General features: G+C 41.6%; 3 protein-coding genes and 1 non-coding gene across 5 annotated transcripts; all 4 read right to left on the bottom strand.

The window, feature by feature from the left end:
• Nucleotides 1-434: 434 nt before the first annotated feature.
• On the bottom strand, nucleotides 435-3,563 carry rbx1 (ring-box 1, E3 ubiquitin protein ligase). The gene is made up of 5 exons (XM_030407235.1): nucleotides 3,405-3,563; nucleotides 2,443-2,521; nucleotides 2,234-2,304; nucleotides 786-871; nucleotides 435-601 (listed from the first exon to the last, which is right to left on the bottom strand). Exons 1-5 carry the CDS (start codon nucleotides 3,480-3,482, stop codon nucleotides 589-591), a joined length of 327 nt encoding a protein of 108 aa, XP_030263095.1. The 5' UTR covers nucleotides 3,483-3,563; the 3' UTR covers nucleotides 435-588.
• Nucleotides 3,564-3,701: 138 nt separating this feature from the next.
• Nucleotides 3,702-3,773, bottom strand: trnaq-cug (transfer RNA glutamine (anticodon CUG)). Its single transcript has one exon. It is a non-coding gene; the product is annotated as a tRNA-Gln (tRNA).
• Nucleotides 3,774-4,538: 765 nt separating this feature from the next.
• Nucleotides 4,539-9,459, bottom strand: chadla (chondroadherin-like a). The gene is made up of 11 exons (XM_030406828.1): nucleotides 9,328-9,459; nucleotides 8,736-8,894; nucleotides 8,227-8,421; nucleotides 7,898-8,053; nucleotides 7,663-7,808; nucleotides 7,300-7,538; nucleotides 6,942-7,207; nucleotides 5,915-6,251; nucleotides 5,452-5,804; nucleotides 5,005-5,171; nucleotides 4,539-4,891 (listed from the first exon to the last, which is right to left on the bottom strand). Exons 2-11 carry the CDS (start codon nucleotides 8,892-8,894, stop codon nucleotides 4,582-4,584), a joined length of 2,328 nt encoding a protein of 775 aa, XP_030262688.1. The 5' UTR covers nucleotides 9,328-9,459; the 3' UTR covers nucleotides 4,539-4,581.
• Nucleotides 9,460-9,834: 375 nt separating this feature from the next.
• On the bottom strand, nucleotides 9,835-19,232 carry LOC115576327 (ran GTPase-activating protein 1-like). Of its 2 annotated transcripts, none has more exons than XM_030408878.1 (16): nucleotides 19,101-19,232; nucleotides 17,960-18,079; nucleotides 17,720-17,847; nucleotides 17,225-17,284; nucleotides 16,874-17,053; nucleotides 16,164-16,298; nucleotides 15,703-15,861; nucleotides 15,183-15,296; nucleotides 14,949-15,048; nucleotides 14,569-14,653; nucleotides 13,505-13,640; nucleotides 13,059-13,175; nucleotides 12,793-12,898; nucleotides 12,152-12,240; nucleotides 11,848-12,012; nucleotides 9,835-10,638 (listed from the first exon to the last, which is right to left on the bottom strand). In XM_030408878.1, the coding sequence occupies exons 2-15, from the start codon at nucleotides 18,069-18,071 to the stop codon at nucleotides 11,887-11,889; spliced, it is 1,647 nt and encodes a 548-aa protein (XP_030264738.1). In that variant the 5' UTR covers nucleotides 18,072-18,079; nucleotides 19,101-19,232; the 3' UTR covers nucleotides 9,835-10,638; nucleotides 11,848-11,886. The 2 variants fall into 2 exon arrangements, with proteins under 2 accessions (XP_030264738.1, XP_030264737.1); XM_030408877.1 differs by having other exon boundaries at nucleotides 11,891-12,012.
• Nucleotides 19,233-19,627: the final 395 nt, after the last annotated feature.

Genomic DNA, 19,627 nt, shown 5'->3' with positions numbered 1-19,627 from the left:
TAATTTTGCTAGAATGAATCATAGTATTTCTGGTTATAGCTCCAACCAGATTATCATATTTAACCAACACAGTTTTGAGCAGGAACTCGATATATACGAGTGAGCACCTACAGGTGCTGCAGCACGAATCAGGCCCAGAGGGAGAGGGGGTCACCGGGCCACTTAATCCTCCCAGGGCATCTGTGTGTCAGCCAGAGGATTACTGCTGTGTAACACATGCTCAGTCCTGGCTCTCATGGAGTCAGTCTGATCTGACAGGGCAAATTCTTCTCACTGAAGAAAGCCTTTTGTCCACAAAAATGTTATTTAACCATCATCCAAGTGGTGAAAGTGAATGTTGAACTACGGTTTTTCATTTAATACAGTTTCTGGCTTTCAAAAGTCAGCACACCGAACCATCAGAAACCCTACTACCAGAAGAAGTACAACATCAGTTTTGTGACAACGTTTCGTTTTATTTGTGTACTTACAATATACTAAAACAAAGACATGGGTGTAAAATAACAACGTGGATTACAGTTGGGAGGGAACAAAAGCAGTTAGGGTGACTCTTGAAGTAGCCAAGAAAAAAAGTCAACAATAATACAGCTAGTGTCCATATCTGTAAAGAGATGACAAAAAGAGAGAGAGAGGGGACATACTGTCAATACAGCCGTTCATCTCGACCCATATTCACAACTTGTCACTATCTAAGGCAATGAATGAGCACCAAAAGTAAGATTCACTGAACTGTTAAAATAATAAAGACATGCATGTGTACAACACTACAAGGTACGGATACTCACTTCTGAAACTCCCACTCCCTGTTGTCAAGAGGGCACACCTGTCTGGTTTTCAGCCAGCGAGAGATACAGTGGAAATGGAAGGCATGCTGAGGAAGAGAAAAATGAAAACACGTGAATTAATGCAGCATACACCTGAGCACAAACAGCAACTGTTTAATGTTTCATAATTAAACATTCATAATAACCAGTTTTCTTCTTTTACTCTATTGCTATGAGTGTGTTTGCATCATTAATGTTTGTAAATACAGGAAAAAATGACCACCTATATTAAGTGAAATTGCAATACTGTAAGCAGTAATCACACCTGTTCTCTTGCATACAACCTATTAATATTTTCAGGGCTTTTCTTCTGCAAGTCAAAGGCTACTTACACATGTGTCACGTTAAGCAGTTTCCTGCATTTTTGTAAGACAGATTTGCATCAATTAGCATATTTACTGACAAATTCCTGGAAGGCCCCTACAGTCTTCATTCTACCAAACCAGCTGATTTGTCAAAATGGTGCAAAATTCTTTGTAGAGAGGTTTTAACACTTATAGGAAACAATTAAGGTGTGTTTAGATAAGTTATTGATTTAACATGAGTGTTTTTGTTCTTCACACTGGCTGAAAATGTATCTGGAGCTGATATCGGAGCAACATTTCCTTCAGCTCATACCTGTAAAATGCACACTAAATAATAAAAGTCATCTGATCATGACAGAGTTTTGTGTAAGTTTCTAGACACAAATGATGCAGAAATTATGATTTTAGATAAGGACATGAATGTTTTTTGAGAAACCAAAACAAAGGTATCTTACAGTTTACAGGCCAATGGAATCACAATAGATGGCATTTAACTGTGATATTACAATGTGAATTTGTCATTTGAACAAAATCTACTAACTGTACTTTAATCAAAAACTTACTGTATAGTTGGAGACAATCTATATGTGCATATGTTTTCTATAGAACTATAATGTCAATGTTTAGTCTAAAGGTTAAAGTTACCTCCTAAATTTGTGATACTAATTTTGTTTGTGACACTTATAGCATTAGAAATTTGCATTGTAAAAAGTATTCCAGACGCAATGTCCAAGCTTCCTGGAATACTACATAGACTTTGTGAAAAGCTGTCACTGGGAACTATTTAAATATGGTAGGAAAAAAAATGACATTTTGTAGCACAGCGATAACAGACCTGATGCTTATTCAATCTGAAAACATGTGTCCATGGAGAGTTGTGCAATGGGTGTTGAGGTATGTTTTCTCTAGGGTGGTGGATGTTTTCAGAGGTGTTGCACAATCAGCACCAACGTGCATAACTCCTGCTCTATTAAAAACAGTGCTCACAACGAACAGGGTGTTCAACACACCACTGTTCTGATTTAAATAAAGCTCTTGCTATGTCTTGTCAGGACTGTAGGTGCCTCTGATCGGTGACAATTAGAGGCAGGTATGGAGACTCACGTTGCAGACACCCCAGGCCACAGTGCACTCTTCAGAGGTTGCAGAAGCTTGGTTAGCCTGGCACTCTATACCTGATGAGGGAGGGAGAGATGTGTCAACACGGATTTTCACAAAACAGACCGATGACGATATGTTTGATGAAAGTCAGTTTGAGCCTAAGAAGTCATTTATCATTCACAGTGCGATAGTGTCAAAGGAAGTGAACTCACAGAGATCCATGATGTGGTTCCGACAGATAGCACAGTTATCCACCACAATGTCCCAGGCCCACAGCGCCACAGCATTCCACTGGGGGGAGATCAGAATCACAGACAAACATTATCTGACTGACACATTCACTGCAGGTCGTCTTATTGACACAGAGGAGAAAGGAAATGACAGATTACTTAATCAGAGATTGACAAGTGAATTTCATTTACTAGCTCTTGTCTTTGTCTGAGAAACATAGTGAAGCATAGCATTTTAGAAAAGAGTTAAATAATCCCATTAGATTAATAAAATACTTATAAATAAAGATAATTACATAAAATAGTCATAGCTAGCAATATTAATTGACAATCATATCCTTTAATGTGGGATTTCCAACAGTACTTAGTGGTTATTTGGTGCCTGAAGCGGTCAATATGTGAGAAAGTAGGCACAAAGTCAATCATATTTATGTTAGACTGACCAAACATTCTGAAATTAAATTTGGAAACGTGATGTTTTCATATTCTAATCAATAAGAGTATCGTTTTGACTCACTGTGTGGGCTTTCAATCCCGGGGAATGGATTTTGGCTAGGTTAATTTAGCTCTCAGAGTTAAGAGCGTTGCTGCTAATAGTTGTGGTTTTATGTTAGCATTAGTACGGGGTTTTAATTGATTAATCCGTGCGCTGAGGCTGGGGCTCCTCGTCATATCACTATAGATTTTTGTTCTTAAATAGCTAGCGCTAAGCTAGTCCCCAAAAAGAGAAGTGCAAATTCATTCCCTGTATGAGGAAGGCTAACAGCAAGCTAACCTAACTAGCGTAAGCTGTTCATATGCTAGGCTACACTGAGTTAGCGCTAACGTTACAATGCTAGCTACTTAATGGCATTGAGCCGTGTTAACCTAACTGTCATTTTGGGTTGCTGGCTGATTAAACAGTTTTTTACGCCACGAAAATGTATTACTTTGTACGACCATACCTTTTTAACTTCAAATCGCTTCTTGCTGGCTCCACTGTTTGTGCCGCTCGGCGTATCAACATCCATAGCTGCTGCCATCTTGAAAGGAGAAGTTTGGCGTGACAAAGTAGTTACCCGGAAGAAACACAGCCATTTCCGTTGGTGTAATCTGTTAGGGTGGTAATACGGGATTGTAGTCGTTTGTGTAATGTGATAATTATGGAGATCACCTAGTTATGTTGGGTAAGAGGGGCATATCGTATTACCATTAGTATGAATTGAGAAGTTAATTAAAAATGAAAAAAGAAAACCATAGACAGGTTCCACCGAGATTTGAACTCGGATCGCTGGATTCAGAGTCCAGAGTGCTAACCATTACACCATGGAACCCCGTGACAGTGCGCAGCATCAGACTCTGTTTAAATAGCTGTCTCGGTCGGTTTATCTCAATCCGACTAGAGGGTAACAGTCACAGCATAATGCACAAATTTTCTAAAGGAACTTGTCATGCATCCGTAGAACATATGACTGACAGGCTGCGTATGATCTTGTTTCTTTGCAGCACTCAGTTAAATATAAAACACAAAAAGAATGACCAGACATCATATGTAATACGTTGAAATGTATGAATGTTTGTTATTAAATATGTTTTTTATTTGATTTGCTAAACATTATTTATAGTACTTTTTTTTTTTTTTTTTAAAGATGGCTGTAGTAGTGTGAACTTATTGTCCAATGGGGCCATCCTGACTGTGTGTTAAAGCTCCTAATTGTCAGAAAAATTCATTTTTGAGTCTCATTCAAAAAATGTCGAAAACGGAGACTGTAGGATTGTAGTACGGGTCAGCCGCCATCCCAAAATGTCTCATGAGACTCAAATATACATTTGTACAATGTCATTTTTTCGTACAAATAACACTTTTAAAGATGGTGGTTATACTTTCTAACATAATCGTATTAAACCAACATGAATATCTTCTGCCCCAGGATTAGGCAGGTAATTGGCTCGGTACTCAGACTGCTTCTTTCCTTTATTTCAAATTCTTTTCCTTTTTTTGCTTTAATGTGGTTATTATGCTTCAATGGCAAAGAGTGCATGTAAATGTGACACAGTTATAATCTGAAGCACTTTATTCAAATGACAACATCAGACTGTAATAATAAACCCACTCATACGACTGCTGGACTGACTGTTTATTTATGAAAACGTCTTCTTGTTCTTTGTCACTCTTGGTGCCACAGGTTTCCTCGGAGGCCTATTCTTGGTTGCTTTGGGTAATTTAGCTTTGGGCTTCACAGGCTTAGCTTTGAGTGCAGGAACCTTCGAGAGGCTGGGTTTGGGTTTCTTTACTTTTTGAGGTTTGAGGGCCACAACAACGTTTTTGCCTGGAGGAGAGATGCTCTCTGGGCAGGATGTGAAGACATGGACGTCCCTGACGCTCTGACCTCTGAGCTCAGGGGGGTGCCCACAGTTGGCGGTCACCTCCAAACTTACATTCTCCATCCACCTGAGAGACGGAGACGGAGACAAAGAGCAGCCAGTCAAATATTTTTTGTCAATAATATAGCTTTTAACAACCATCTCTGCCAAATGATTTGTATAACCCCAGACTGTGCTGACCTGCGTAGCGGCAGCAGAGGACAGTCACACATCAGGGGGTTGTCCTGCAGGTCGACCACCTCCAGGCCAGTGAGTGGCCTCAGGTCAGGAAGCTCCTCCAGCTGGTTCCCTCTCATAGTCAGAGACCTCAGCCCCGGGCCCAGCCCTGCCAGAGCATCCCTGGACATCTGCAGTGAATAATATTAATCCAGTAATTAATTTCACATCCACAATACACATTGACAGCGTGATGTGCAGTAATGAGTGATTTGTTAACAGAGCCATCTCGCTCCCTTCTATCTTGTGGTCTCTTGTTAGAGACAGCTGTTGCATCAGAAAATAATACAATTATATATAAAAAAGGAAGGTTTATTCAGAAATGGACATGTGGTGGGAGGAAGAATGCAGGAGAAATCATATGTAATGTGTGGGAATCTTAATGTATGTAAAAATAAAAGGCTGTTGTACCTTCTCTATGCCCATCTGATCCATGTAAAGCCTCTTAAGACTTTGGGATATGGTCTGGAATGCGAATGGGCCGACCCAGCGAATTGAATTCTGAGAAAGGCTGAGCTCCTCCAGGTTAGGGGCTTCGGACAGAGCGTTGCTCGGCATCTCTGTAAGCTGATTTGAATCCAGGTGAAGTGTAACTAAGTAAGCGGAGTCCAGGGCACCTTTGGCAATAGTAGTTATGGTGTTATTAGTCAAGTAAAGTTCCCGAAGATTAGGTGTTACTGAGGGCAGCGAACTACTGGGTTCTAGTTTGGAGATGGCATTTCTCTCCAGGTGTAACACAGACAGACTTGGTAAGAGCGCCAGAGCTAGAGGAGAGAGACAAACACACAGAAGATATTTGGGTTTTTAGTTTTCATTTGTTTTTAAATGCAAATATACCTGTCAATTTATGTACATACCACCAGACTTGACTGACCTGATCTAGGGAACTGTGCCAGCCGGTTCCCTTCCAGGTGAAGGTAGGTGAGCTCGGGGGCTCCGGCAAAGGTTTCAGGATCCAATGATGTGAGGTCATTGTCAGAAAGATACAAATAAAGCAGGTTTTTCATCCCCCGAAAGGCGCCGCCTTCAACTTCGTGGATTTTGCAGAACTCCAGGTGAAGAGAAACTACTTGGCTGGTACCTGGGAAGCTGTTGGCAGGGAGGTGGTGGAAGTGGTTGCTGCGGAGGTCAAGAAGCTGCGTCTTGGCGGGGAAGCCTCGTGGGACTTTGGTGTGACCCTGACCCTCACATGTGGCGTGCTGGGCTTCAATCTGGGGAGGGGTTAACATCAGAACAGAATATTATAAACAATACTTTGGAAGGAAAAACAGGTATTGAGATTTATTAATCAAATTTTATGTAATTTTTGGCCTATTGGCAGCAGCAGAAACAAGCTGTGAAAACAACTTAAACACACATAAGTTGATATGCCCAACTTGTTGCATATGAGCAACATAAGTGTTCATTTGAAGTTCTGTTTATGGAAACCTGATGAGTGTAAGTCAGACATCCACTCTCCTTTTAGCTGTTTTTTGATCTCCTCCATCTCCTGAGGAAAATATATATATTTGACTATTTTCACCAGCTAGCTGCCACATTACTATCAGCCATTCCAGAGCTTTTTTGGCTGAAAAGAGCTGCGAAAATTGATCCGATTAGAGAGATTTGAGTGAACCAAAACAACAAAGTTGGGGGCTGGAAAACCAAAACAGTGAGGTAATATACACTAAAAAAGTACAAAGAGCTTAGAGGTCTAACACAATTTCCTCTACAGACTTCTCTTTTCAACCTTTTATCAAAACTTGTGTGATTTTAAAATCTGACCTTGAGAACACACTACACATAAAAGCTTTTCTTTTTCCTGCAATCTTCTAGAAAGCAGCAAGTTTTGGAGCTGGACTGCCACTTTTCAGCAGTGGTACTGGACAAAATCTGTCACTGTCTCCACAGAGAACACTTACATCACAGTCACAGTTAACTGGACACTTGACTTTCGGCTTGGGTTTGGCAGTGGGTGGGGTGCTTCCTGCACTGTCGTCATCCTTGTCGAACTCATCCTTTAGCGCCTCCCCTCGGCTGCGGCAGCGCAGATCCAGAGGAGCCACGGCCTGCAGCGGCTCGTCTGAGAGGTGAGGAGGTCCAACACACACTCCCAGCAGCTTCACTCCACCCGCACTCGCCCACTGCCTCAGTGGTCGCAAGTAGCAGTTACAGTAGACCGGGTTGCCTTAAAGAAAAATGAGTGATGATCAGGATGTATTAAAGATGACATACGGTTCATTATTTGTATGAACGAAACGGGTCAGAAAGCAGTTGTACCAGTCAGGTTGAGGCTCTTCAACTCCTTGGGGCCTGAGAGGGGCTCCAGGTAACGAAGCTGATTGTGGCCGAGGTCCAAGTGGGAGAGGAGGGGGGCGCCGGACAGAGCCTGACCTGACAGGTCCTGAAGGGACATGTGGTCGAGGTAAAGGTGTGTAAGCTTCGTCATGGAGATGGATTCTTCCCCAAGGTAGATCATGGGGTTATGACTCATGTCCAGGCGCGTGACCTCACGTAGTCTTTACAGAGAAACAGAAGAAAGATGAAGAATATGTGTGATCTACGACAAGTTAACTGTTGGTAACGTTTCATTATGTGTTCATGGTAAAATGAAGAAACATGTCAGCATTCAGATTGTCCCACCTGTTCATGGTCTGAGTGGGGAAAAACTGCAGCTCATTGTGGTCCAAGCTGAGGCGGGAGAGGGTGAACAGTCCGGCGAACGCCTCAGGGGCCAAGTTGTTCAGGGAGTTATAGCTGAGACGAAGCCACTTGATGTTGTTCAGCCCCTGCAGGAGGAGTCAGACTGTTGTGGAATCATATCGCCAAACAAAATCAGGATTGGTGAAGTGTGTGTGCAGCAGCTGAACTTGAGTACCTGGAAGGCCATGTTGGGGATGTAAACCAGCTGGTTGTGAGTGAGGGCCAGCATGTTGAGGAAGCCCAGCTGTGTGAAGGCTCCAGGCTGGATCTCCTCCACACGGTTGTGGTCCAGATGCAACTCCTTCAAGGAGGAGAGGCCGTCAAAGGACTCCTGCAACAGTCGGGTCAAAGGTAGGAGGCAGAGCGAGGGTGGGAAGTAAGAATGAGACAACTTCTTATTTCAAGGGTAGAAACAAAGGGTATTTAAAAGCATCAGCATTGCAGTTTTTTGACCAAAAGTGAAAACTCTCCCTTCATTGTTGCAGTTCTGTCCTTCCCACTTACCTGGTATAGGATGTCAATTTTATTGTAAGCCAGGTTTAGGGAGACCACACGGCCCAGGGTCCGGAAAGCGCCCTCCTTCACTCTGATGATGTTGCATCGCTGCAGGTTGAGGTGTGTGAGGTAGGGCGTGTGGATGAACGCCCCCCTGGGCAGCTCCTTCAGGTTGTTATTCCTCAGATCGAGTTTTATTGTAATCTGTTGCAGCAATGAAAAAACAAAGATGCATCCAAAGCAGAGGTGAAACACAATGCAGAGACAGGACTCCCTTGACAAGAATCATATCTTTCTGATAAAAGTATCCTACAGTATATAGCTCTACAGGAGTGTGAATGACATGCAAGAGGTCTTGAAGAAAGTGAGCGTACACTTCCTTTTGGATGGATGAAGATTCAGATCTAAGAAATATCTGGAATGCACCCAATAGTCAACAGCTGCCATTCAAACTTCCTTCCTCAAACAGTTGTGTGAAGTGAGAGGGAGGCACGACACTTTACATTTGAATTCCTCACCTCATCTATAGTCGGGGGAATCTCCGTTAAGGTCTTGCCAACGCAGGAGACCGTGAGCTTGGAGCTGTCACAGATGCACACTTTGGGACATTTGCCTGCTTCAACTGGTAAAGTGAGGGCTAATGTCAGCAAGATGACCGCCGCAGAGAAGAAATGCATCTGCGAGAGGAAGACATGTAAGAAATATGACAACCAGTCAGAGCTGCAGTCAAAAGTTTTCACCATTCAGTGAATCTGAATCTTCACTGAAACTGTCTGCTTACAGAACTAAAAAGAAAAAATACTGAATGAGCTACTTGTGATTAATTACTAACTACTTCTTGTACTCATTTTCTTGGATATAGTTTTCCATTGCAACAGAAAACAAATCTGAACAAGTGCAATTTTTCTTTTTTCATCAATATTTTAAAGTAGAAAAATAGAAAAACATTAATGTCGATTGGTGGTCAAATACCATATTTATTTCCATAATAGCTCAAATCAGAACAAGCAAACAAATGGAAGCTCATCAGGTGAAAAATTGTACCAAGAAAGAATTTAAGTCCAACCTCAAAAAGAAACTGAAAGGGGAAAAGAAATTAAGAAGACTTACCCTCAAGCAGAATGTCACAGTTTGCAGATTATATTGCAATCTGCCTGTTTAGGCTTTATTAACTGCCGGCGACTGTTTATTTCACTCCGACTGTGTCCAGCAGTCAGTCTGTGGTCCAGCTGGCTAACAAACGAGGCTTTGGGAAATTCTTCTGCAGGACCCCTGATCCCTGTGCCCCCTCACTGCAAATTAACACCTTGGCTTTACATTTTCTGTCCGGTCAGAGGCTCAAACACAAGGAGCAGCAAGCAACTGGACTTGTCTGTGGAACGGATTTGCTTTTGCTGATAAACGCACTATTTCTTATTTTTATTTTTTTAATTCAACCCCCAGTGTCATAAAGCAAGACCAATGACTTAGAAAAATAATTGGGATTTTCTTCCTTTAAACCACGTCTTATGAGCAGGACCACCCCCACCCCAAAAAATGCAGATTCACTATTCTTGTAACATAACCTCTTCAAAGTGAGAATTCATTTTTAAAATAAAATTCAATGAGAAGGCTGTGAAAGACATCCACCAATCAAATCAGCTTTATTTTCCCAACACAAATCCAAAAACACTGCATATTGTGCCTTGTGCAAGGCAGGAAATACATGTATTTCATCCCTTTTGATTGTTCTATTGTACTTTATTTTCAGTCAATACATATTTTAACAGCATTGTTTGACCATATTATCAAGCTTAATAAACATTCAATATAAAACAACAGAATATTAAAGGTAGATATGAAATATAGAATGTACAATAGCTGATTGAGCCCAGATCAGTCCTGGTCAGAGTTTTCCTAGTTAAAGTGTAATCTGTGCCTCAACCAATCAGGTGTCCCTAACACACAGATCTTAGGTTATGTGACGAATGAGGCCTTTTCTTATTCACCAAAATACATAGAGCATAAAACCAATTCTTCAGTGCTGTGCTGTGGTTATATGAATGTACATGAAGCACTTCAGCTAGTCCACACCATAAAAGCATAATCTACTTCAAAACACAATGCATTCAAATCCAGAGTCCAGACAGAGGTGTGTTGCTGAGCTTGTGAGGGGACAGCGGTGACACAGTGAAATGGGTCCGTTTGTCTCAAGTGCTGCTCTGCCTTTTTTGTTCCACACACGAGTTCATTTGTGCTGGTTTCCAAAAGGTCCATAAGTGTAGTCAAAGTCCATTCTGTGTGTGTGTGTGTGTGTGTGTGTGTGTGTGTGTGTGTGTGTGTGTGTGTGTCCACAGTCCTTAACCCTCAGACCTGACTCTCTGCAGTGTTGACTGGAGGTTGTTTCTGGCATTGCCACATGAGTCCAGGGCCTTGTTGTTCCTGTAAATGAGAACACACAGTGAGAGTCGAGCTTCTAGATGGACAGGGTGTCTACAGGTATCTCATGCTTGCATTAATTACCTTTTAGGACCTTTAAGATATTTTAACTTAATCATCTTTTTCTTATCCAAGCATGGCAGGTAAGTACAAAGGTAAGTAGCATACTGTAGGTTTATGTTGGAATATTTTCAGTGGTAGGTTTAAAGATTTGTGCAATCCTAAATGTGGACTATCACGCAAAAACTCATTTTGACAAAAAAGATTTAGAAAAATGAAGGCCTCACAAAGTTAACCCACTTAAGACATTTAAGAATTTTCACAGACCTGCGGACACCCTGTACACGCACCCACATCAGGCAGTGATGGGGAAAATTCAATTCCTGACCGATTTCTTCATTTTTTTTGTGGGCTGTACAGACACATTAGATTGATGTTCTGTGGTATTTCTGACAAAGTAGCTCCTCAACGAGTGTTTGCTGGCCCCAGATTCTTGGCATCTGCTATGTGAAACTACACAGGTTTAAGGATAAATAAATTCCATTGCCTTAATTAATGTCAAAGGGAAAGACATTAAATATATGTCTCAAGTGTGACCATGACATCATCCATTTGTTTGTGGACTACCAATCTGAATCCTTGAGTTTGACTTTACCGTGGCGTCTTCTTAGTTATTTGGAGACAGAAGTGACCATATTGAAATGAGAAGGTGGTGCAGGGGAGGATACTCATTGCTATGGTCCTATCCTGATTGGTAGAGACTTGTCCAACACAAGGTATCCACGCTGTAAAGTACACCCTGTTTATCACCTATTTGTACTATGAATCACTAATGTTGGTTCCATTTAGAGTAAGTTTCTTAAGGAGTTTATGCTCTCAATCACGTGAGAAGTAGGGACATCTTCTGACGAGCTCACATACAACCGGACTTCTTTTTCAAACCAGTGTAGTTGCCCCCTGCTGGCCATTACAAAGAATGCAGGTTTGAGGCACTTCCTTCTTGGCTTCACTTTTCAGACCTCAAAGACTGTCCATTATTAATATAGCCTATGAATTGACCCTTGAAACTGAGGGGGTTAAAATATGAACTCCATCACAAAATGAGCCACCACCAGAGTGTGTCTGCCACCTTTACTGTATGCACCAAGTGCAAAAACATCAATGCATGTGCTGCATCCCTGAAGATGGGATGTTAATCATCAAATTTTGTACCTGCAAGATGTCTGCTGATTCGCTCATTCTGTCACGTCCTTACCGGGACATGAAGGCTTGCAGCACAGCCACGTTCTCTTTGGGGAAGTAGTCCTGTTGAACAACGTGCTCCAAACTGTGGAGGTGGCCGGGAACCACCAGCACAGGCTTCACCTTGTCCTCACTCTGAGCAGCCAAGAGGACAGGACAGAGGGATGGACAAAAAAGAAAGGAGAGAAATGTAGAAAAGAGAAATGTGAGGGTGAAGAAAGACATGTTTCTATACTGTAGCAAACGTTGCTGAATATGTGCAGATTAAGTGTACCTTGATAAGTCCGAGCAGCACTAACAAAGATGATACAAAGTTGTAGCCTTGGAAGGAAGGAGTGGAGAAAGCTTTCCTGAGAAGGGCATCTGTGAGGACAAAACACAACAATTTATCATGAACTTATATTCAAGCAGTGTCAACAAAAAAATACATAAATGTGGAAATGTGTCTCCTGTTAGAGACTCTCAATGAGTCAAACAATCTATTCAGGATCTCTCAACACATGTTGGTGTTTCCATAACATTGGAGTGGAGATTTTAAAAAAATATTACAAATTACAAGTGACAGCTTTCATGGACAATTAAGCAAGCCAAGTGTGTTTTGATCACTGACTAGTAAAATAGATATATGATGAAACAGAATGATAAATGAGTTGTTTATAGATAAAGGAATATTTCAACAAGCCCAGTGTATATGTTAACACAATCCTAACTGATCCCAGCTGAGAATTAATGCAACACATATCCACCAAGTAAAACATCAAACTGCTGTTTTATACTTTGGTATATACTTTCTGAATCACTAAGAACACAAAATAACTATAAGCAATTAGTAACTGGTAACGTTCCTCCTCATCAGTCGAGCACTTCTGTCAGCCCTGCATAAAACTATCATCAAATGCAGACCAAGTGTCTCACCAATGCTGTTCAACACGGCATTCTTAACCTCGTTATTCTCCTCCTTGTACACAGATGCAATCTTGAGGAAGGCTTCAGCTGTTTTTGCAGCATCCGACACATCCACCTTGACACAGAGAAGAGAGGAAACACTTACTGATGGCCACTCTGCATTACGCATTGTTAAACTGACACACCTTCTGTTCATCTGCATCAAGTGAACACAAAGGATACATGTTCGCATCGAGACATCCATTGCAGCCTCTCATAAACACATTGATGTTTACCTGCTGCTCGATCAGTAACGCTCTCTTGTCTCCCAGTTTCAGCAGTTTGTCTGGAGATGGAAAGCTGAGGAAGGAGGAGACGTCTGGTGGCCGGGGTGCTGATACAGGGGTGGACAACTATGACAGTAAAGAGGAGACAAAAGAGAGTCAACTGACTTCCACCATTTTGTTTTTCATGTATTTCCTTGCTCTTATTGGATCTCAACACCAAAAACACATATTGACAAAATTAGCTGGTGCAGCATATAGATCGCATTTCTCACATTCACAGTAGTCGATGTTGCTGTGCAGTTATATATGCTGCTAATTGTTGGGAAAGTGAAAATAAAAAGTATATAGTACTTTAGACTGTGTATTGGGGAATTTAAACTTCACTCAGCTCATGCATGCACAGGTAATTAATGACCGCTTTAATGCCGCACACCATCATCACACAGTTCTCTCACCTTGGTGCCACTTCTTTCTTCTTCCTCCTCTTCTTCCTCTTCCTCCTCTATTTCCTCCTCATCCACTTCCTCCTCATCCTCTTCCTCATCTTCGTCGTCATCCTCGTCGTCATCCTCTGGCTCCCCCTCATCGTCACTGAGGAATATTAAAAACACAGCTTATTACATGAGATGATAGGCATCTCCTGAATCTGACAAATGCTGCATTGTATTGTCACTGTACTGTACTGTACAGCTTGACTCGCTTGGAATAATTCTTTCCCATGGTGCCAAAGGCAAAAGTTGTGGTTAGTATCTGTTAGTTTGTTTACATATGGCCTCTGTTGAGTTTCCAAGTAAGCATAGCCAAAAATAGGAGGTAGAGTTCAAACACTGCACACACAGAATAGTAACTTGTGCTACACGCAGCAACCGGGGTTGCCTTATTGTCTGCGTTCTGAAAGGTCAGCAGGTTCTGTCTTACCCAATACACCAGGGTTCTAAGTAGCTTGCAAATTCCATCAGATTTTTTCCCCTTTCTGCATAAATATTCCTGCTCTTGCTTTATTCTCTGGAAAGTTAACAGCACTAAATTAAGCACTGTTTGAATTTATGTAGTGACAATGCAAGGGTAGAATTTGAATCAGCAATGTCATATTCCTGTTGTGGTTCAGTTAAATCCAAAAGCCCTTGTCTTGTTGTTGCATCATCTTGTCTCTTGTTTTAAAAGCCTCAATTCCTTCAAAGCACGTCATTGAAAATGAGGGGGTGACATGGTTCAGTGTTGTGCACCGTCACCTCACATGAGGAAGATTCTGGGTAAGAACAAGAGTTTTCTATGTGGAGTTATCTTTTCTTTGTTTCAGCTTCCTCTTACAGTCCACACACAAACACATGGACCGGAGACTCTACACAGTTGTCTGTTTTAACTGTGTCATATGCTAGGATCCTGTCCTGCTTCTCGCCCAATGCAAGCTGGGATAGGTCCAAGGCCCCGATGACCAATAACAGAATAGATGAGTACAGAGTAAGAGCAGCCTGAAACCATTAAATGCACCACAGGAGTTTAAGCACAACGTGATTACCTGAGTGATCCTAGAAGCTCAGCCATGTTCATGCCTTCCATGGAGTCTTTCAGAGCTTTGCAGCCATCTTCTCCTAGTTGGTTACCTGAAGACCAAATAGATCATTTTAAAGTTTTGTCAGGGGGAGGACACGTTAAACAACAAGAAAATGTCTCACAACAACTAATGAAGCACTATAGAGGAGGACTAAAGATGAAAAATCATCCGTCATCTTTTAAAACCACTGATAAAAAAAAACTTGTATTTTTGAAAATCATGGTAGCTACTTGCACCTTGGTGGAAACCAAAATCCACACTACATTTTTATGCTACTGTGAAATAAAATTCATTTGAAAAGGTAGAGGTGTGTGGATCGAGATTAGCTCATTGCAGGTTTCTACCATTTAGGTCCAGTTTCTCCAGCTGGCTCTTGTTTTTGACTGCGCCTGCTACAGCGAGAGCAGCTTCTTCTGTTATCTCGCCAAACGACAGATTGAGTTCCTGTTAAACAAACAGAAAATGTACTAAGAAGAGAAGAACAATTTCAAAGGGAAAGCCAAGAAAAAGAGAAGGAAATCAAGACTTTTCAAAATAAAATTAGCAAGGGTCAGCAGTACAGTGTACTTCTCCCTCACCTTGAGAATTGGTAGTCCCTCCGATACACTTTCTGCAATAGCTATAGCTCCCGCTGGCCGCACCAGACAGTCTCCAAAGTTTATCACCTGGATGCTGCGTAGGTGTTTCAGAGCCTGTGAAGGACAAAGATATATTTTAGCATCAACGATTTCAAAGCCTGAATAGATAATAATTTGGAGAAGTGTAACTTAGGGTGACGGACAAATTAGTGGATGAGCAATTTCTTTCAAGAAAGGCAAAAATTCTGACTGAATTTTACATTTTGCACCCCTGCCAAAAATAAAGTCCATTCCAACATGGATACAAAATACATATATATATTCTAATTCCTTATTCATCAAACTCAACACTCGGCATATCTATAATGTTTCACGTTAACAATATCAATTTCTAGGAGGTAAACTAAAACGGGAAAGGTGTTTTGGAGCTTGTTCTTCTCCTGCCAACAACGACGACAAAAGAAACACCATGTATTTATTTCAACAACAGTAATGCTGCTAATGTCTGATGTCCGTGTACCTGAGCCATGGCGATGGCCCCCTTCTCAGTGAAGGTGTTGTCATTGAGGTTGAGGATGCGGAGACTTGTGTTGTGCTGCATGGCTGTGGCCAGTGCTGTCACACCAGGGTGATTGATGCCATTCTGGGGCATGTGAACCTCCTCCAGGCTGCCTATCATCTGGAAAAACAAACTGTTACTATACAATTACTCTAACACACAGAGAACTGCAAAAACCGACTCCTACATCTTTGACAAACTATTGTGAAGCAGTCGAATAACTGACAAAATGAGCTGCTGGATGATTATAAAGTGTTCTGAAATCAGTATTTGAAGTTAATTATGCAAAGTGTTCCTGGAAGACAAGCTGTAGTATAATCACTCAGTGACAATATGTAATGTAATTCGTCATCTAAGTAGACTTGGCTGTTTCCCCACATTACTTTGTCAGTGTACATTAATGACTTCAGTCAGTTCTGTACCTGGAAGGCTTGAGCGAGGGCAGTGGCTCCGTCGTTCTCCAGTCGGTTTCTCCCTGCAACAAACGCCTTCAGGCTGAGGGGGGAGCCATCTGCGCTGGATTTTCTATGGCACTGGATCAATGAAGCAGCCAAGATCTGAGGAGTCCATAAACAGAGATGTGTTCAAGTCTGCATCAACACTGATACTTAATAGGATCTACAAATAACTGTCTTGTCAATTACGTGTCTTTCCCACCTTTTTATTCCTGTAGATATTTTTAAGAACCATTTTTGTTTTGGAAAATTAATTTCTTTTCAGCTGCTACTTTGTATATTGTCTTCAGAAATTGTCTTATTGGGTACACATAATAATTTAAGGCAGTCCAACACAACAGTCCTGCCACAAAATCTATCTTTAAATCAACTCATAATATTCTGTTTTTGGTCACGTTTTCAGAAATGTGTAAACTGAATTATATGTTTATCAGTGACGTCATGGTTACAAATGGTGTTACTGTGTGCATTACATTGAGAGGGTGGCAGAATATAAACTCCTCTGAATATACTGTAGTCCAGTACAACACCCCCCCAACTATGACCTAAATGGTAAAACATATTACTGAATGAACACCTGTGTGAATCAACAAAAATGCAACCTTATGAGCATCATAAAGCCTTTATGTCATCACCAAACAGTGTAGAGGGAGACAAGAAGCCTTCCTGTGATTTACCTTCCCCCCTCCGATGCCCATGCCACAGTTGTTGAGCCGTAGCTCTTGCAACGTGTAGCAGGCGGTGCTCTTGAGCAACTTCTCGATTCCCTTCACTCCATCTGGTCCAAAAGCGTTGTCGCTGAGGTCCAAAACAGTTAGCCTGGCACCCGCCAGCATCAGAGCATCACCTAGTGAATTCTACAACACAAGAGACAAAATAAATATTAAGATGAGAAGGGGCAGTGCACCAAAAACAAAGACAAGAGACACAGTTACAATGCTTTGCAATAATTCAGACATAGAACGTACAGAGTATTTCAACTAGAAGCCTAAACTTGGGACAATTCTGTTAATGAGGAAGTGCATTACCAGGGCTGGAGGGATCTCAGAGCGCAGGCGACCTGTGAACATGTCGCTCCAATAACAGCGCTGGAGGAGAGAGAATAAGTGTTAATGTAAGACAAGACTTCTTCTATTCTAAAATATCTAAAGAACAATTAGAATCAGTCATTTTCAATTTACTGCACGATTTATTAGAGCTGAAAAAAAAAAAAAAAAGTTTTTAAAAGGGATATTTTTTTATATACAAGTACCCACTTTTTGTTCCAGTCCTTTTTCAAGCAAAAAAATCCAAACATTCCCTTGGTTTTTGAGTTTTGGTTGGAAAAAATAAGGCAATTTATTCACATCACCATGGCTTCATCAAAATTATGATGGCATGTTGGACTTTGCTCTGACATGTTGTCTCATAAATCAGTTTATAGGGTGGCTGATCGCAGTAAGAGTATCAAAACTGTTTTGAACATGACTGCAGAGCTGAAAAGGAGAATTACCAAAAACCTCAAGAGATAACAAACCCCTTACCTTGAACTCGCTCTTTGTCTCAAGGGCCTTGGCGATTGCCCGTGCTGCCTCCACGCCAACAGTGTTTCCCTCCAACCTCAGAGCCTGCAAACCACTGAAGTCCTGGATCTCCTTCACCATTTCCTCCACTGCGGAGGGGGGACAGGTTCAGAATTGGAATTGGGACAGTAATTCAAATTAACAGGGTGTAAGAATGAGCAGGGTTTCTGGGACTCTTAAAGCACTCGCAGTGACACTCACCTGATTGGGCATCATCCAGCTTTCTTCCCTGGCCTTTGTAGCTAAGCTCTCCATCTTCCACTCCAGCCTTGGCCAGAGAGTCGGCCAACTGTGCAACAAGGTCCGTCGCCATCGTTACACCTGAGGGCAAACACATGATTCACTTTATATTCTGCTTCATGGTCATTCTGGTGCCTGCAACATGTTGTATCCTTGAGTTTGTTTCCTCTCCTTCAAAGTGAGCACTTATTACCAACAAAGTACATTGAGCACCTAGGAGAGGACATTTAAACTCCAAAACATACCGTTGCATGTGACCGTCCTGGCATTAACTGCCTCGTTTTTTCTGGAGAGTTAAGTCCACCTTTATCAGCAGAGAAACTGCTGAAGGTGTTGTTTTCACTGAGGGACAATCCACCCTAAAACAGTATTTACTTCAGCTGCACTGTAGCTTACATTTAATATGTGGACTTGTGCGTCTATCTTTATGGTCAACAGTATACAGATGGTAAGTTCAAGATTTGTATTTAACGTTATGCAAATCCTGGCGCTCATCTGTACACACTGACTTAGTAAGTTAAGACCAACAATGTTGAAAAGTAACTTCAACAAAATGAGATGATATTCAAGTCAGTCACTATTTCAATCCCTCCATCCCGAGTCCAAAACATTACACTTAAGTTACCATGGTCCATCAACACGTGAAGACAGTCGTTGGTTTTACGCACGGCGACTTTACAAACTACATTCACCAAAGTTGTTTTGGGGTAGATTTCCCTGTGTCAGCAGCCGGGGGCTAGCATTAGCCGAGTGCTGCTAACGTTATGCTAACACACCCACAAACAGCAGCACTGTCTGATGCCAGTGGAGCTATTGTTGACACCGGTCTGTTCAGTAACATATCACGTCCTTACTGGATAATAAACAAACTTAGTCCAGCGGTTATAGGATTAGAAAACAGGACATTCAGTCAGCTAGCTAGCAGGGTAAGTGTGACAGAGCATGGCTCTTTACTCGGCCTCTCCGGTCGGTCATTAGAAAACAAGTGACTACCAACACTGCCGTTAGTCTGACCCCTCCTGTCCGCCGTTCACGTTCGTTATTACAGAAGGTCTCACCCATTATTTAGTCTAAGCCCAACAGAAGTAAACATAAGCATTACCTCAACACTGCTGTGCTGATTGAATACAGTCCAGGAACACACTCCTCCCGCTCGCTCCTGACGTTCAAAACCATCCAGCACACAACCCGACTTGAGGACCACAGCGCGGGGAGACAAGGGACTTGTAGTTCACTCAGACTACAACGGTGCGTTCAGATGCTCCAAATCACTCTCTCTGGAATGGATTGCGCCTAAATCTGTTTACGTACCTTATATTCTTAAATATAAATTAGGTACTAATAGATGTACTTGTTTTACTTGAGTATTTTCATTCATGCTACTTTGTACTTTGTTCTGACTACTACTGTGTGCTTTTTACTCCGTTACAATTAGGCTATTAAGCAGCTTTGGTTACTTGTCACTTTACAAATCAAGATTTTTGCATCCAAACATAGAAAGCGCTTATAAATACATTTCGTTAATCATTAATTCCTCCGCGTTTTTATGAGTATACATTTAAATGTACGTATACTGACTCAGCCCGGCCATTTATCAGATCCGATATTAAGCTTTTCTCTGATCACAAA

Source organism: Sparus aurata, chromosome 23, assembly GCF_900880675.1.
Source record: "Sparus aurata chromosome 23, fSpaAur1.1, whole genome shotgun sequence".
NCBI lineage: Eukaryota > Metazoa > Chordata > Actinopteri > Spariformes > Sparidae > Sparus > Sparus aurata.
Note: the sequence above shows the minus strand (reverse complement) of the source record. Positions and strands in the feature narration are given on the sequence as shown.

Bases quoted from the DNA above. Each gene is read 5' to 3' on its own strand.
- rbx1 (XM_030407235.1), bottom strand. From the start codon at position 3,482: ATGGCAGCAGCTATGGATGTTGATACGCCGAGCGGCACAAACAGTGGA. The intron at 2,305-2,442 runs GTGAGTTCACTT...CTCCCTCATCAG, and splicing joins GAACCACATCATGGATCTCT to GTATAGAGTGCCAGGCTAAC. The intron at 872-2,233 runs GTGAGTCTCCAT...TCTCTTCCTCAG, and splicing joins TGGCCTGGGGTGTCTGCAAC to CATGCCTTCCATTTCCACTG.
- LOC115576327 (XM_030408877.1), bottom strand. From the start codon at position 18,071: ATGGCGACGGACCTTGTTGCACAGTTGGCCGACTCTCTGGCCAAGGCT. The intron at 13,641-14,568 runs GTAATCACGTTG...AATATTCCTCAG, and splicing joins GAGCTTCTAGGATCACTCAG to TGACGATGAGGGGGAGCCAG. The intron at 13,176-13,504 runs GTGAGAGAACTG...TTACTGTCATAG, and splicing joins AAGAAAGAAGTGGCACCAAG to TTGTCCACCCCTGTATCAGC.
- chadla (XM_030406828.1), bottom strand. From the start codon at position 8,894: ATGCATTTCTTCTCTGCGGCGGTCATCTTGCTGACATTAGCCCTCACT. The intron at 8,422-8,735 runs GTGAGGAATTCA...TTGCTGCAACAG, and splicing joins TTCCCCCGACTATAGATGAG to ATTACAATAAAACTCGATCT. The intron at 5,172-5,451 runs GTACAACAGCCT...TATTCACTGCAG, and splicing joins ATCAGATGGGCATAGAGAAG to ATGTCCAGGGATGCTCTGGC.